Source organism: Anastrepha obliqua, chromosome 4 (genome assembly GCF_027943255.1).
Source record: "Anastrepha obliqua isolate idAnaObli1 chromosome 4, idAnaObli1_1.0, whole genome shotgun sequence".
NCBI lineage: Eukaryota > Metazoa > Arthropoda > Insecta > Diptera > Tephritidae > Anastrepha > Anastrepha obliqua.
In genome coordinates this window covers 74,255,933-74,272,239 of record NC_072895.1, presented here as the reverse complement: position 1 = coordinate 74,272,239, position 16,307 = coordinate 74,255,933, and the positions used below count along the sequence as shown (strand labels likewise).

The 16,307-nt window shown below is 36.3% G+C and overlaps 2 protein-coding genes across 6 annotated transcripts in view; both read right to left on the bottom strand.

The window, feature by feature from the left end:
- LOC129243448 (F-actin-uncapping protein LRRC16A) overlaps positions 1–16,307 on the bottom strand; it is a 140,085-nt gene that overhangs the window by 117,460 nt on the left and 6,318 nt on the right. The gene's annotated exons all lie outside the window — the stretch shown is intronic.
- LOC129243449 (aquaporin-2) lies at positions 12,916–14,031 on the bottom strand. Its single transcript, XM_054880487.1, has 2 exons — positions 13,366–14,031; positions 12,916–13,286 (listed from the first exon to the last, which is right to left on the bottom strand). Exons 1-2 carry the CDS (start codon positions 13,867–13,869, stop codon positions 13,104–13,106), a joined length of 687 nt encoding a protein of 228 aa, XP_054736462.1. The 5' UTR covers positions 13,870–14,031; the 3' UTR covers positions 12,916–13,103.

Genomic DNA, 16,307 nt, shown 5'->3' with positions numbered 1-16,307 from the left:
AACAGACCTATTGTTAACCGGCCTTTTTACGCTGAATCTATCTCATGCCACCCGCTAGTATTTCGTAATTCAATGTGAAAGTGAAAGAATATAAGTTTATTTATACATAATGAATTGAAATTAAATTTTGGACTTATCTTTTATAGAAATTTTAATCGAAATAGCTAATGCAAGTTAGCTCGTGATCGGTCCACTACGTTTGGGCATAAAAACACGAGTTAAATCGCGACCAGTGAACAAAGTAATAAATTGTGTTATGTTTTAAGTTTTGCATGTGAAAACGATTAAGTAAATCTTAAAATTTTTGTATTTTTTTAATAATTTATTTGTTTGTTATTTCATCAGTTAAAGGTACATCTTATATAAATAATTCAGAAACACTTAAAATAATTGTTATTTTAATATATATTTTGTTTTCTACACCATCGGAGTTTATAAAAATTCCAAAAACTGTTTTTTGAAATTACTTTATATAAGAAACATCAATTTCTCCTACAAATTTTTATCCCACCGCCGAATAGCAGATACTTTTTAAGAAAAGTTTTCTCAGGACAGAACTACTTTTGTAGTTCCTCTTTTGTCTTCCAGGGCCGAATGTTATTGGAAAAATGTACACTATCATGTTAATGTTTCATATTTCATTTTGATTTCATTAACATCCGTTGAGTTAATTCTGATTATATAATATATGTAAATTTTTTCCATATTTTTAATTTTTAGGTTTGAAAATTCTTACAACATTACATTCAAATAAATTATTTTCAAAACTCAATATCAAAATTCATTAAAAATAGGCAAGAACGATAAAACTTTTTTCTAAACTTGAAAATGAGATTGGGCGACAATTTTCATAATAACTTGTTTTTCCAGAACAAACCCCACATCGTAAAAGTTCGTCCGATCCGGCACTCCAGATCGTTTTAATACATTGATGTTTCAGTAAACATCCAACGCGGTATGAGCTGAATGGTATACAAACAATACAGTTACGGTGGCCCCGTGAGAGAGATCATCTTGGTGTAGGTACTTATTTCGATTTATCTTTAAGTCGACTTAAGCACTTTTGCGTTTTTACTGGAGATATATTTTGTATTCCATTTTCGCCGTTTCTGCTTATCTCATTGATATATATATATTGGCGCGTACACCTTTTTCGGGGGTGTTTGGCCGAGCTCCTCCTCCTATTTGTGGTGTGCGTCTTGATGTTGTTCCACAAATGAAGGGACCTACAGTTTCAAGCCGACTCCGAACGGCAGATATTTTTTTTTTATGAGGAGCTTTTTTATGGCAGAAATACACTCGGAGGTTTGACATTGCCTGCCGAGGGGCGACCGCTATTAGAAAAACCTTAATTTGTTGATCTTTCACCGAGATTCGAACCGACGTTCGCTCTCTGAATTCCGAATGGTAGTCACGCACCAATCCATTCGGCCACGGCGGCCGCCTCATTGATACTATACATAAAAGTACGCGTAATCAAATCTTATACTTTGCTCAATCGCCAGTTGTATATAAAAGATCAGCAAAATAAACATCAATAAAATATTACATTTATCAGTTGAAAATTGTACCGGGTATTTAAAAATAATTTGTCTTACTATGTACTGCTTTGTTTGTTTATACACATTTGTAGTTAATACCTTTTAAGCTTTATTACTTTTCTTTTCTTTGGAAAATCGATAATAAGTGTAAATATGTATTATTGATAAGAAGGTTGTTTTGAAACTGACCGTTGGCGACGGTATGACGGGAATTTAAACCAGTCCGATAGGTTTTATGGGTGTGTATGAAAGGAGATTTCGTTAAAAAAAAGTTAGAAACTAAGTTTTCTTTATGCTCTGCATTTATAAAATAAAGTTCCAAAATATGTATGTAAAAATAAACAAAGATATAAAAATCTATAGAAATTTGGCAAGAAGAAGAATAAAGAAGAATAATTACGATTTTTTTTTTTTTAATTGGCGCGTACACCCTTTTTGGGTGTTTGGCGGAGGCTGCTCCTCCTATTTGTGGTGTGCGTCTTGATGTTGTTCCACAAATGGAGGGACCTACAGTTTCAAGCCGACTCCGAACGGCAGATATTTTTTATGAGGAGCTTTTTCATGGCAGAATTACGATTACAAAAGGTTTTTTTAAAACCTACAAAACTCGGCAGAAATTTATATTGAACGTGCAATCAGATCTTTCGGAAATGAAAAATATAGAAAGAATAAAATATCATTGGGATCTGATTTTATTATTCCAAAAAATGATACATTTTTAAGAAATCTTCGTTTTATTGGGTTATTTTAAAAAATTAAGCGTTTACTTTCTATTTTTTCATTTTTTATTACATCCAAAAAAAAAATATCACTTCTTGTCTCATATTAAATGCAATAAAACTTCCATAATATGTCAGATCTACAGCGTTGCAGTTGTGGAGTATACGCATCATACTGTTGCATTTTCAAAGATACGCTAATATGATATTTAACTTGTTATGTAAACCTTTATAAAACATAATATATAAGGAAATAAACGAAAGGGTATACACAAATTTTCGGGACATCGTTTTTATAGATTTTTATAAGTTTTCGTTTGACATAGCTTCTTTTTAATTTTTTTTTTTGATTTTGACCAACATTTTTTAAAATTAAACATATGTTTTAATTTTAGCTAATAACATGTTTATCACTCTTTTTTATTTTCATAAAAAATCTGAAAATTTTCAGGAAGTTAAATGTTTGATCTTGAGTCTCACAGCAATTTGGCTCTATTTATAAACCAATTTATATGTTCTTAGAATACACAATCCTTCTCTCACCCCACCAAAAATAAAAAACAAGAAATTCTTTAAACATAAACCACTTTTCAACCATTAATTTCGTATTATTTATAGTGACAGGAAAATTAGTTCGAGCACCAAAAGCCAAATTAGCACATAAATCATTCAACGGGGGCACCGGAGACAAGGCTTTACAAAGCGAAACAAATTTTGACAACATCCACGCGTCAGTTAAAGCGATAGCAACGACCACCAAATCATGTTTCTAAAGTATTTGAATGGTTTTTCTTTACCACCACCTTGAAAGAAAATACTTAAAACAAAGTCCTAATCGACTTCTGAATGACACTTCATTTTTTTAATGCTGCTGCTTCATTACCTTCTTCTTCTGCTGTTGAAAAATACTATATGTATTTCAACTTGTTTAGCGGGCAACTAGGGAATGTAAAGGGGCAAATTAATTTGTGGGGGCCTCGAATGACAACGCAACGCAGCAGCCATAAACAAGTGGTTCCATAAATAAAAGCGTCACCAGACAACAACACGCCGTAAAAGAGACAGAGAACTAAAGCGCGTTGCAGTTGATGCTGGCGACGTTGTGCTCTGGCTGATTCTACTACTGTGGCAAGTCGCACATTCGGCGGACGGCTTTCTTCCACTGGCTGTGCAGTGCGACAGAACGACTGGCTCTATTACACTGACCCACATTTTGCTACATTATTGATAGCAGGAGCTCGTTGCAATGGGGGGAAACTTGCATTTGGAATGTATGTATGTATATAAATAAACAGGAACATGTGGAAACACTAGGGGAACAGTTAAATTTATTTACGAGTCTTATTAATATTTAAATAAATATCAGCTACAGCTGAAGCTCGTTGAAGCCATTTAGGTTACGGTGGGATGCATATGAAGGTGAACATATGCACAAATTTCCGTTTTCGATTATTCTGATATGGATATTGGTAAAATAAAATAGAAAAGGAAACTCTATAAAACCCAACAAAGCCAAAGAATTAAAAAAGAATATTAGCATCTGCGATAAAAGACGAGTCAAAAATAAGCTTATATAATATATATATACGATATGAAGTGTTACCAACTTTACACTGCTTGTATCTGTAAAACAGCTCGTGACATCAACGTCAAAGTGAATAAAATGTTTGTGTATCGCACTATAAAACGTTACAATAATACTGGTAGCAATGCAAAACGCTATGGAGGTGGACCAAAAAAAACAGCAACAACGCCAGAAATGGTTCGGAAAGTGAAGGTTCGACTTGAACGAAATGGAAGAAAAGTGGCCAAAGAACTGAAAATATCGCAAGACAGCATTCGACGCATATTGAAAAAAGAGCTTAAGGTCAAGGCTTACAAGTTCCATAAAGCGCATGATTTTTCACCATAGCAAAAAAAAGTTCAGTGCGAAAGAGCAAAGGAGTTGAGTTCACAAACACTAGTTAATAAACACTCAAAACGATCGAGTTTACTTGACCGAACGCTCATACGAGAATTTGAGCCTACGTATAGCCACTCGAAGCAATTTCCCATCGCAAGTAATGGTTTGGGCCGCAGTGACCGCTGATGGACGCTCTCCAATCGGTGGCTCTATAAGCCTGGTGTTAAAGTGAATGCGACTTATCATCGGGAATATGTTTTAGAAGCTGCTTTAGAGCCGTGGACACGCAAACATTTCGGTCGTAGACCATGGACGTTCCAACAGGACTCGGCACCGTCTCATAAAGCTCGTGTGACCCAAAAATGGTTAAAAAATCATGTTCCACACTTCATTTCGTCCACACAATGGGTTTCGAATTCGCCAGACGCAAATCCGATGGACTATTCCATCTGGTCGATTTTGGAGAGCAGGGTGAGGACTAAAAAATATGCCAGTATGGATGCGCTGAAAAAAGCGATTATACGAAAATGGGCCAAAATACCTCAAGATCACATTCGTGCAGCATGCAACTCATTTTTTGACCACTTGAAGGCTATAGTCAAGGCAAAAGGTGGTCATATCGAGCTAAAGTGAATATATGTTAAAAATTTAATCATTTTCGAACCATTTTGCCTTTGAAATCAATAAAAACTAATTCCACACAAAAAAGTTATGGTGTTTTGAATAGTTAACACTTCATATCGTTCACCCTGTGTAATTGGTGTGTACACCCTCTTCGGGTGTTTGGCCAAGCTCATCCTCCTATTTGTGGCCTACAGTTTTAAGCCGACTCCGAACGGCAAATATTTTTTATGAGGAGCTTTTTCATGGCAGAAATACACTCGGAGGTTTGCCATTGCTTGCCGAGGGGCGACCGCTATTAGAAAAAAACGTTTTCTTAATTTTAATCATTCACCGAGTTTCGAACCGACGTTCTCTCTCTGAATTCCGAATGGTAGTCACGCACCAACCCATTCGGCCACGGCGGCCACTTTTTATTAATTCACTAATTGGCATAAGTTATAAAGAATGGAGACTCAATGCTTTAATACAATAGATATATAATATGTAGAAACTTATTGATTACATCCGTACATCTACTAGAATTTGTTCAGCTTCACTTTTTTGACTGACTTTTTAGCACTCATGGTCACTGAAACTTCAGCCTGTGACACACTGAAGAGATTGAAGAATTTTTGATTATTTCAAAAGTGCCACTGCCCAACAGAGAATAAGGAGAAACAATAAAGCATACAATGAACTTAAAAAGTAAACCTAATGGGGCCATGAAAATTTGAAGCAGTTACCACAATACGCTGCCTAGCACCAATTATTGGGATTTTGCTGAAAAAACAAATACTACAGCACCCTTGCTCAAACAATTACGACATGATGATGGGGAAGTCAACGAATAAGAGTGTCAACTTTATAACTAATTTACATATTGTATGTACAACATTTTGGCTATGAGAGTGAAGGAAAGTCAATCCGCAACTATTAAGTGGGCGCCAAAGCAAAAATAAAACAATAACAATAATTTTACATTATCAAATCTATTAAAATTCATGTTTAGGTTACATGGTTAAAAGACTTAGGGAATGGAGAAAAATGCGAAAAACCGATTTGTGACAAACAAAACGCACACGCAGACAATCCAACAAAACATTAAAACGTTAGGAGCTCAAGACATATGTGAAGCGGATTCAGTGCAGAAACTTAATTATTAAAATGAGACAGAATAATCGGTTAAAACTTTGGCAAACGGAGCGAAAAGAAAGAAGATCCAAGCTATACGGAGAAATCGCATAAACATACACATAGCCCATAAAGTCGGCGTGCACCTTACAAAAAATTTTAAACAAACTAACAATATAAATTTGAAGCCGAAACCATATTTTATTTATTTATTCTTTCATTACATTCTACGTAAACCAAATATTTAAAAACAAGTATTTGAGCGGACAAGTTTTACCTAAAGCTGGATTATCAAAAACGTTTTGGTTCCAAGAATATAACGATCCAAAATACACAGCCGATATCGATGAGATTTGGCTTTTGTACAACGCTCCAAAACAGCTTAAAACACCCCGACAGTCGCCCGATATCAATCCTATTGAGCATCTGTGGGAACTGTTAGAAAATTCGAGTTCGACAGCATACAATAACAAGTAAAGTGGCTTCACGAAGTGTTATGTGGGAAGAACTGGCGAAGTCTAAACTGAAGAAACAGAAAAGTTAGTAAACTCAATGCCAAATAGACTGAGTGAAGCCCTAAAAAATCGTGGCAATCCAACAAAATATTAATTTTCGTTTTTGAATATTACTTATAAAGCTTTTCCCATATGTTTTAAAACTGTACGCAGACTTTCTGGTTACTACATTTACATGTTGCTTCAATTACTTACGGTTGTGTAAACTTAAATTGCTAAAAGCAATTGAGAACTGGGAAAGAATTATATGGTCAGATGAGACGAAAGTAAACAAAGGGCAATCAGCTGGTAAGGCATATCCATTTCTGGCGTCACCTCAAGAAAAACTTAAGCGGGGACAGGTGAGGCAAACTGTAAAACACAGCGGCGGGGGTCTAATGGTTTGGGGCTGCTTGGCGAGGTGGCCCTTTGATCCATTTAGTAAAATAATCTTCACAGTCCAAATGGTATCGGGACCGGTTCCCGCAGTCATGGCTGAGATTTTGGAAAGGTCCACTAGCTGTACGCAGTCGCTGGGCTGCCACTTTCGGCCTCCAAGTCAACTTTGACAAAATGGAGCTGGTGCTAATTACCAGAAAATATAAACCTCCACCCTTTCGACTTCCCAAATTAAACAACCACGTTCTTCCGCTTTCATCGGAAGTTAGATATCTTGGAGTGATACTTGACTCCAAATACCATTTGAAGCTACACATTGAAAATACGGTAAAGAAGGCCAGTATAGCCTTCTACTTCTGCAAATCTATGTTCGATAAAAAAAGGGGACTAAAGCCACAGGTCGTGCTATGGATATACAACACAATGGTTTTGCCAATTTTAACGTATGGATGCCTGGCTTGGTGGGAAGCGCTTCGGAAGAGCTATAATATCACTACACAGGGGAGGGTGCAAACGACTATATGCATTACCATCGCCGGAGCATGTAAGCACTTGTCCCAGTGCTGCCCTGAATGTCGTTTTGCATTTACTTCCCATGTAATTTTCTGTTATTTCCATCGCAGCTCAAAGTGCAATCAGGTTAAAGGAGGTTGGCCTCTGGAGGCAATCTCTCAAGGGACATGGTAGCATTTCCGGGCAGTTAACATCGCATATCACCGAACTTCGAACAGATCTCTCTATCGGCAAACTAGAGCAGGATTGGACCGAGGGGAAAATCTGCACCGAAGCTTGCACATCTGTCTTCACTGACGGTTTCCAGATGGAATCGGGAATCGGAGCAGGGGTTTTCTCTAAATCAGCCAATTTATCTATCTCCTTTAAATAGCCGAATTTAGCTTGTGTTTTTCAGGCAGAAGTCTTTGGCATCCTGCAGGCATGCAATTAAGGCTCTGACGACGCCATGATGCAGAACGAAACTGGTAAACTCCTGTAAGGAGGATATCAAATCTCTTGGCTGTGCAAGTAACATTTCTCTAATCTGGGTTCCAGGGCATAGGAACATAGGGGGAAATGAAATTGCTGATGAGCGTGCCAGGAAGGGGACTGAATTGCCCTCAGAGACATCCTACCCGATCATCGGCATCCGCCTGACAGTTGTTAAAGGGGAACTCCACAAATTATTTCTCAGGAAAGCGCAGAAAAGATGGAGCTCTATTTCTTCATGTGATATTTCAAAAACCCTTTGGCCCCAGTACAATATACGGAGGACTCAGAAAGTCCTTTGGCTCCTGGGCATGCAATTTCCAAACTCGTAGCTGTAGCTACTTTTCACTGAACGATCAGCACACACGCGGAAAAGCTAGGTTTACTATTTAACCCCCATTGCAGAAGCTGTGGGGACCTTTCAGAGAAGGAGACTGTTGAGCACTTTCCCTATAAATGTCCGGGTTTGGCAGCTAGACGATTAAGGTAGCTGGGTGTTCCTTTCTTCGACTGTATGGGGCAGTGCGCCAACCTAAAACCCATCAATCTGCAGATATCTTCCTATTGGAGGTCTCATAATGGTATCAAAAGGGCGCTTTAGTGCTACTTGAGGAGTGCCAGCCTGGCACTTCAACCATTTCACCTACCTACAAGATGGCGACTCGAACCATACTGCAAAAATTGTCCAAACCTGTCTATCAACCAATGTTTCAAAACTTTTATGTGACTGGCATAAAGTTCAACAGAACATCTGTGGGCATACAAGAAGCGTCATTTGTCTCAGAATCTAAACGCACCATAAAATATGCATGAATTGTAGCAACGGGTTCAGATGGAGTGGGCAAATATATCCTCTTGAATTATTAAAAATTTTGTGGAAAGTATGCCCACACGTAAAATAACGTTATTTGAAATAGAGGTTTATAGACACAGTATTAATATGTGTCTGTACGAGGTAAGCCACTCGGAGCGCAAAATAAAACAAAACGAGAATTTTAGGTATATTTTGGTGTATAAATGTTGTTGGTACTATGGGTATAACATATCGCACTTGTTACGTTAAAGCGTAACAACTCAAAAAGAAAAGGAAAAGAGTAACCACTCAAAAATTTGTTATTTTAGCGCAACTACTAAACAAATAAGAATGAAACAACCGTTATATTGTTTTTAATATTTTCGTGCAATTACATATTTTTTCCTTTGTAATACCTACATATATTATTAATATTTACGGAAACAGTTTTTCGTCTCTACTGAAAATGTTCAGATTTTGAGTTGTTACGCTTTAACGTAACAAGTGCGATATGTTACCACACTATATACTTTCAGTAAACATGTTGACGGTTTTGCTCCCCACTATATGTAAATACATTTGTAAGTATATGTCATGTTTTAGTACTAATTGAGGCTTTACAATGAAGCTTCAATATCTATACATATGTAAATATGTATGTACTTTCCAAGTACGAATTAGTTTTTTGAATGCTCATACTTCAGCATAGCATACATACACACACAACCATTCATACATAATTATGTATATACATACATATATATGTAGACATATTACATCCAGTCGGCCAGACAATTGCATAGTCACACAGCTGGTCAATAGCATAGTAGCCCAACCCATTCGGGGCTGTGCTCATCCAAGCTTAACGCATAAATAATAATAATTGAGATATTCGCTGGAAATGATGATGGACGACGATGACTACCCGCGCTGCTATTATGCATATTTATATATGTATATACACATAGTAGAAAAAGTCTGCGTTCACCTATGCAAATATTCTTCGCATTAGAAAAAGTTCAAAACAATAAATATTTCAGAAATTTTTTTAATGAGTTCTATTTAGTTCCCTAAACGTAACTATCACACATATTTCGCGTCCAATAACAAAATCAAATTTAAAATGAGATCACACAAATTTAAAAAGGCCATTCAAACTAAACGGAAAAAGTTTGCGTCCACTTCAGTAATAATAAAATAAAAGGCTTAAGATCATAGAAATGTTTTAAAATTAATAGCTAGTTGGATATCCACGCCTTTTTATGACTTCTAGAAGGCGTCTTTTCATTGATCCAACTAGTTTGGCTGTTATTTCTGGACTTATGGCTTCCCATTCCTCTTTAAGCGCGTTCTTAAGCATTTCCTTGCTAGTTATTGTACGCTCTCGTATTTTTTTTCTAGAACGTCCCATAAGTGCTCAATGGGGTTAAAGTCAGGTGATTGTGGGGGTGTGCGAAGTTGTTTTGGAACATTATACAACAACCACAACCTAACAATCTCTGCTGTGTGTTTCCGGTCGTTGTCCTGTTGGAAAACAAATCTTTCACCGATTCCCCTTTGATTGCACTTTCTCTCAAATTCGTTTTTAAAATATCGAGATAATCATGTCTGTTCATTATCGACTCAATAAACTGTATATTTCCAACGCCCGAACTAGCCATACACCCCCATATCATGGCACCTCCTCCCCCATGCTTTACCGTAGGTACCAGATTTTGCTTTCCAAGTGCCGTTCCGTTTTTCCTCCAAATAATTTTACGACCTTTTATCCCGAAAATGCAAAACTTGCTCTCATCTGAAAAAATCACACTATTCCAAAACTCAGGTGGCTTGTTTACGTATTCCTTGGAGAAAGCCATCCGCTTAAGTCGATTTACTTGCGATATGAAGGGTTTTTTTCGGGCCACTCTGCCGTGAAATCGGATTCTTTTTAGAATTTCTCTTACTGTATCTGGATGTACTTTCTTTTGGTATTTTACTTCTATGTCTTTTGAAATTTGGCTTGCTGTTAGTCGTGGATTAGACTTCACAAGAATAGTTATGGTGCGTTCTTCTCTTTCCGTCAGTTTTTTTGGACGCCCAGAACGAGGCTTAAACTCCAAACAATTCGTTTGCATGAAGTTGTTTATCACTCTTTGGACCGAGGAGTATTGCCTCCCAACAATTTTCGCGATTTCCCGATAGCTCTTACTATTTTGCCACAAACTTACAATGATTTTCCTTTCACCGCCTTTGGTCCATAGTAACAAAAAATGTATTTCTAATATCAATTTTTCCCTCTTTAGATTTGTTCTTAACCGCGTCCACTACATGAATGATTTAAAATTAAATTTAACGTAACACTTTTTCTGCTCAGCCTATTTAAGTAACTGTACTACAATCCCGTTATCTGAACACGATGCAGCTCAAACTCCAAAAAATTTTGTTCATACCCTCTACGAATAATTTTCTTTGAAATAAGTGAAAAGAAATAACTGAGAGTTTTAAGATAAACACGTTAAAATATTTTAATACTTTATAACAGTGGGTGAACTCAGACTTTTTCTACCATGTGTATGTATGTTTGTTTGTATAGAGTTCATGAAAATATTTATTTTATGGGTTGGCTTGAAAACTGTTATCAATAATTATTTATATTTTTTTTTATTTAGATACATTTTTAACTTGTAGACCGGTGATGTGACTCATTAATTCATGGGGCCTTTGTGCGGTTGAGCTATGCTTACACGCATTCAATGACATCGATGTGGTTATGGATGCAAATACTTGTAGATGCAAAAAAATAAAACAAAATTCCGCCATACGGCCACAGAAGGAACATATGTAATATACATATGTAGTATATGAGCAAATTCTGAAGGCTTTGAAATTAAATTATTCAGTGCGAATTTCATTTTTAATTTTTTTTAGTAATTATTACTCTCCCTTTATACATACCTATATACTATATAAAAATTTTGAATAAGATATGTAGACATATACAAGTATAAACATATGAAAATAAAGTATGCAAGTAGGTATCCCGCTGTACAATCCCCTTATTCACTCAGCATTTGCTTTGCTGATCTTAGCATGATCTACGGCGCCTGTACCTTGCGTTATATATGGCATGCATTAATTTTTGTTGTTTTTTTTTTATATTTGTATTTGAATTTCTTTAGATTTTTTTAAGTATGATATTTTAAAATTCCATAGGCGTTTATAGAAATCAAGTTCATTTCCAACGTCAGTTGGTTGTAACCTTTTTTGCTAGATGTCTTTGGGAAATCAACGCCTCAGCTAATTTTTCTGACTCTTTGCTTTGTTAAATATATTTTCGCGATTACATTTTTGCTGATTTTCTCTTAAAGTCAAATCGAATTTTTAAAAGAGTAATTAGAAGATTTAATATATGAGGTGTCAGAGTTCTAGGTGGTACAGTACTGCCTGGTAAACTTGCGTACCAAGCCTTTCAAGAGATTTCTCAAATAAAAGTAAATATACACACATACATAGGTACCTCTCAAACATCATGAAAATACATATTCATACACGCATATGCATGTGCATATGAGCACACAAAATATTTGAATCAGAACAAGGACGTCTGTTGAAGGAAATTCGCGTGACTTCATTTTAGTAGTATCTCGCGCTTTCTTTTTTTGGGAACGTTTTCTGCTGTTTTATACCTGTGATTGCGTTTCAAAGAGCTGGGCTGCAATTTTTTCTTTTCGACATTATTGAATCATTTCAACTAAAGTAAAGCGTACTCTATGAGTACTCCAGATACTTTATTTTTTACTTATTTACCAGTTACAATATAAAACAGAAAACAGTTCCAAGCTTTTGGACAAAGACCGAATCGTTCTTCAGTATATGTATTCCTCACACAAATACCAGGGCTCCTACTAAAACGGGTTTCAACAGGACGGTGCAACTTGTCACACTGCCAAAGTTACACTCGAACTTCTGGCTACCGTTTTTGAAAACCGAATAATCAGCCGAAATTCCGATATCAATTGGGCGCCTCGGAGCTGTGATTTAAGCCCGTTGGACTATTTTTTGTGGGGAGCCGTTAAGAACAAATGCTATGCGAAACATCCAGAGACGATTGATGCTTTAAAACACGAAATCGAAGTTGCCATTCATGAAATTGGAGCCCAAACAATCGAAAATGTGCTTAAAAATTGGGTTGATCGAATGGCCTACTGTAAAGCCAGTCATGGCAGTCATTTGAACGATATTATTTTTCATTCATTAATGACAATGTTCAATCTTCAAAATAAAAAAAAAGTTTGAAAAAATATTGATTCGTTTTATTTTTTATAGCCGATTCAAAAAGCAAAAACTACCAATAACAATGCAAATATCTTTTATTACGTAATTTATTTTTTCATTCGTTATTTATCATGCAGCCAAAATAACATTAAAAAATGTAAAAAAGTTTATAAAAGTTCACCAACAATTTAAGACTATCTCGAAAAATTTATCTCAAAATCTGCATACGCTTTACTTTAGTTAATAGTACCAGCGTAAGGATTTACAATTACGGATGGACTAACAGGGCTTACTACTATTAAAAAAGCTACGTTTCGAAAATAATAGTTTCCACAGTACTGGTCCGAAAATTCCTGCCGAATATTGACTAGCCATGAAGGTTAAAGTATCATCGAATTTCTGATGGTAAGCTGCCGGCACTAGGACGATTGCCGGATTCATAGAAGCGCCAGTCCATTGACCCTGCAGGCCAGTAGCCGAAAAATAAAAGAATTACCTATGTATGCAATATATATCGAAAAATTATTGGCACACTACTTACACCAGCTAGCGAGCAGGCCGCCACTAGGAATCCAATACGCAGTGAAACCGAGTCTAAATAAGATGAATTCCGCGCATCCCAAAGAGCGCACCAACCGAAGATTAATGTTGTAGTCAAAACTAACTCTATGACAAAAGTTTGATCCCACGACAAGTTACCATTGGGTTTCACCAAACACAAATCATTATTAATAGAATCTGAGGGCAGCATGGCGGTCAGTAGAAAGAAACCAGTCAGAGCTCCAAGAAATTGTGCGACCATGTAAATTAAAGCCATTTGCAGCGAAATGTATCGCATCATATAACAGGCGAGGGTGATGCATGGATTCGCATGCCCACCAGAAACGAAGCCGAAACAATGTATTATTATCATGACGACGAGTCCATATTGCAATTTTGGCATCTCGCTACCATCCGCACAGCCCAGACAACTAAGCGAAACCAAAAGTGCTGTAGCACAGAATTCGCCTAGGTAGCGCATCAGTATCATAAATTTAATTGCCATAATTATTAGTTTTTAATTTCCTTTTTTATTTTTGTTTTATTAGTTTTCGATTATTACGAGTTATACAGGTGCAAGAAAATCGCGAATTTAATTGAGACTGAAACTTTTTTTCTTCAATAAATTATTTATTTATTGTTTAGTTTTTGAAACGAGAATTTAATTTGTTTAGAAAAATTTTAGTGTCAATTTGATTTTAACAGCAAAGGAAAAGCAAAAAATTTCTTTATGGGAAATGAAAAGTTGCTAAACGATTACAGCCTTGGCTAAAGTATTACGCACCCCATTAATTACTGAATTTTTCATTTAAGAAAGTAAAGTAATGATCTTCTATTAATTAATCAGTACAAATAAAAGGAATTAGTGATAAAAACTTTAATATTTGATAGTCCACCTTTTGCTTTGATAAGGCAGCAATCCTTTGGCCATGATTTATCTTAAGTTTTAAAATAGCCCACATGTCCACTATGGGGTATAGATCTTGAAACCGTGCTGGCCAACCCACAAAACAACGTTATTGTATCTAAACCAACGCATCGTAGTCACTGATTTGTGACAAGGAGCAATGCCTTGTTGGAATTGAACTCTATCTAAATTATATATGGTATACACCTAATTCTGTTTTCACACGGTCTTTTTTTACACGGTTTGAAAATAAAATATTTTTAATTTTTTACACGATTTTATTCCATTTAGCACGATTTAAAATTTTTAGTGCTTAAATTTTTTTTTGTCAAATTTAATTTTTGCAAAATATGTTCATATCACAAATTTAGGGGAATTCCCTTTTTGTGCATACAAGCAAATTGAAATGTGTTAATATTTTGTGAATTATCAATGCAAACAGGCCATGGGAATGTGCATCTGAGGTCTTTGGCTCTGATGTGTTAAGAAGTAACCACCTTGGCTCCTTGGCACCACAAGATCTACTCAGATTTCTTCGGAGGTCGAGTAGATTTATAGAAAATTAAAAAGGGAATCCGAGTGCAGTACAATGGATTTAATTGTGTCTGAAGTCTGCACTTACTAGTCTGTCCCGACGAAAAAAAAGTCTCGAGGCGCTGAAAAAGCCATTGTCCGCGAGGGGGCCAAAATACCTGCAATCCACATTCGGGTAGCTTGCGATTCGTTTCTGGAACGTCTGAAGGCCATAGTTAAGGTAAAAGGTGGTCATATCGAAGTAAATTGATTCATAATTTTGTATTATTTACACATTTTTTACTTTCAATTGAATAAAAGTAATTTTTCAAACTAAATGTATGGCCTTTTTAATTGGTTGCACTTCGAGTGTCGGCCCCTGTACAAGCTTTTCATAGAAGATCGAGAAGATGTGAATAACGACGCTCTCAGCACAGCAACAACCGATGAAAATGTTGAGAAAGTGAAGAAAATTGTTATGGAGAACCGGTGAATCACAATTAGAGAAGTTGCTGAGGATGTCGGCATATCGGTTGGCTCATACCATGCAATCTTTTCGGAAATTTTGGGTATGAAGCGTGTGGCAGCGAAGTTCGTTCCAAAACTGCTGAATTTTGACAAAAAACAACGTCGCTCAGCAATTGTTGAATGACGTCAACCATAATTCAGATTTGCTTAAAAGGGTCATAACTGGTGACGTATCATTGGTATATGGGTATGACACCGAAGCCAAAGCTCAATCAACCCAATGGAAGAGTGCAGGAGAGCCAAAACCAAAAAAAAGCACGCCAAGTTCGATCAAATGTCAAGGTTTTACTCACTGTTTTCCTTGATTACCATGGCGTAATGCATCAGGAGTTCTTACCACAAGGTCGTACGGTAAATAAGGAGTATTACCTTGAAGTTATGCACAGTTGGCGTGAAGCAATACGGAAAAAAAACGCCCGGAATTGTGAAAAAATGCATGGCTTTTGCATCATTATAATGCACCTGCTCACTCATCTTTCCTTGTGAGAGATTATTGGCCAAAAACAACACCATTATCATGACCAAGCCACCGTATTCAACAGATTTGCCCCGTGCGATTTTTTCCTGTTCCCCAAGATTGAAGAGACCCATGAAATGACGGAGTTTTGCGACGATTAAGGAGATAAAAACCATAAAAACTTACCAAAAAGTACCATACCAGAACTGCTTCGAGGATTGGAAAAAACGCTGGCACAAGTGTATTATATCTGAGAAGGACTGCTTTGAAGGAGATAAAGTAGAAATTGATGAATAAATAAATATATTTTGAGAAAAATGAAAATTCCCCTTATTTTTTGAAACCACTTCGTATTCGGTTTTTATCTTTTAACTCAAACATACCACAATTGTACACAACAACAAATTATTGTGGGAATATTTACTGAAGACCGGTTGAGCGGAAGCAAGAATACCTTTTCGTGAAAATAAGAGAAAAAGAAATCCAAGACTACATAAACATAATTTCAACAAAGAAGAGAGGAAGTGCCTCACAAAAC

Coding starts and splice junctions, on each gene's coding strand:
- LOC129243449 (XM_054880487.1), bottom strand. CDS start 13,869: ATGGCAATTAAATTTATGATACTGATGCGCTACCTAGGCGAATTCTGT. Junction 13,287..13,365: donor CGGCCTGCTCGCTAGCTGGT/GTAAGTAGTGTG, acceptor ACTGGCCTGCAG/GGTCAATGGACTGGCGCTTC.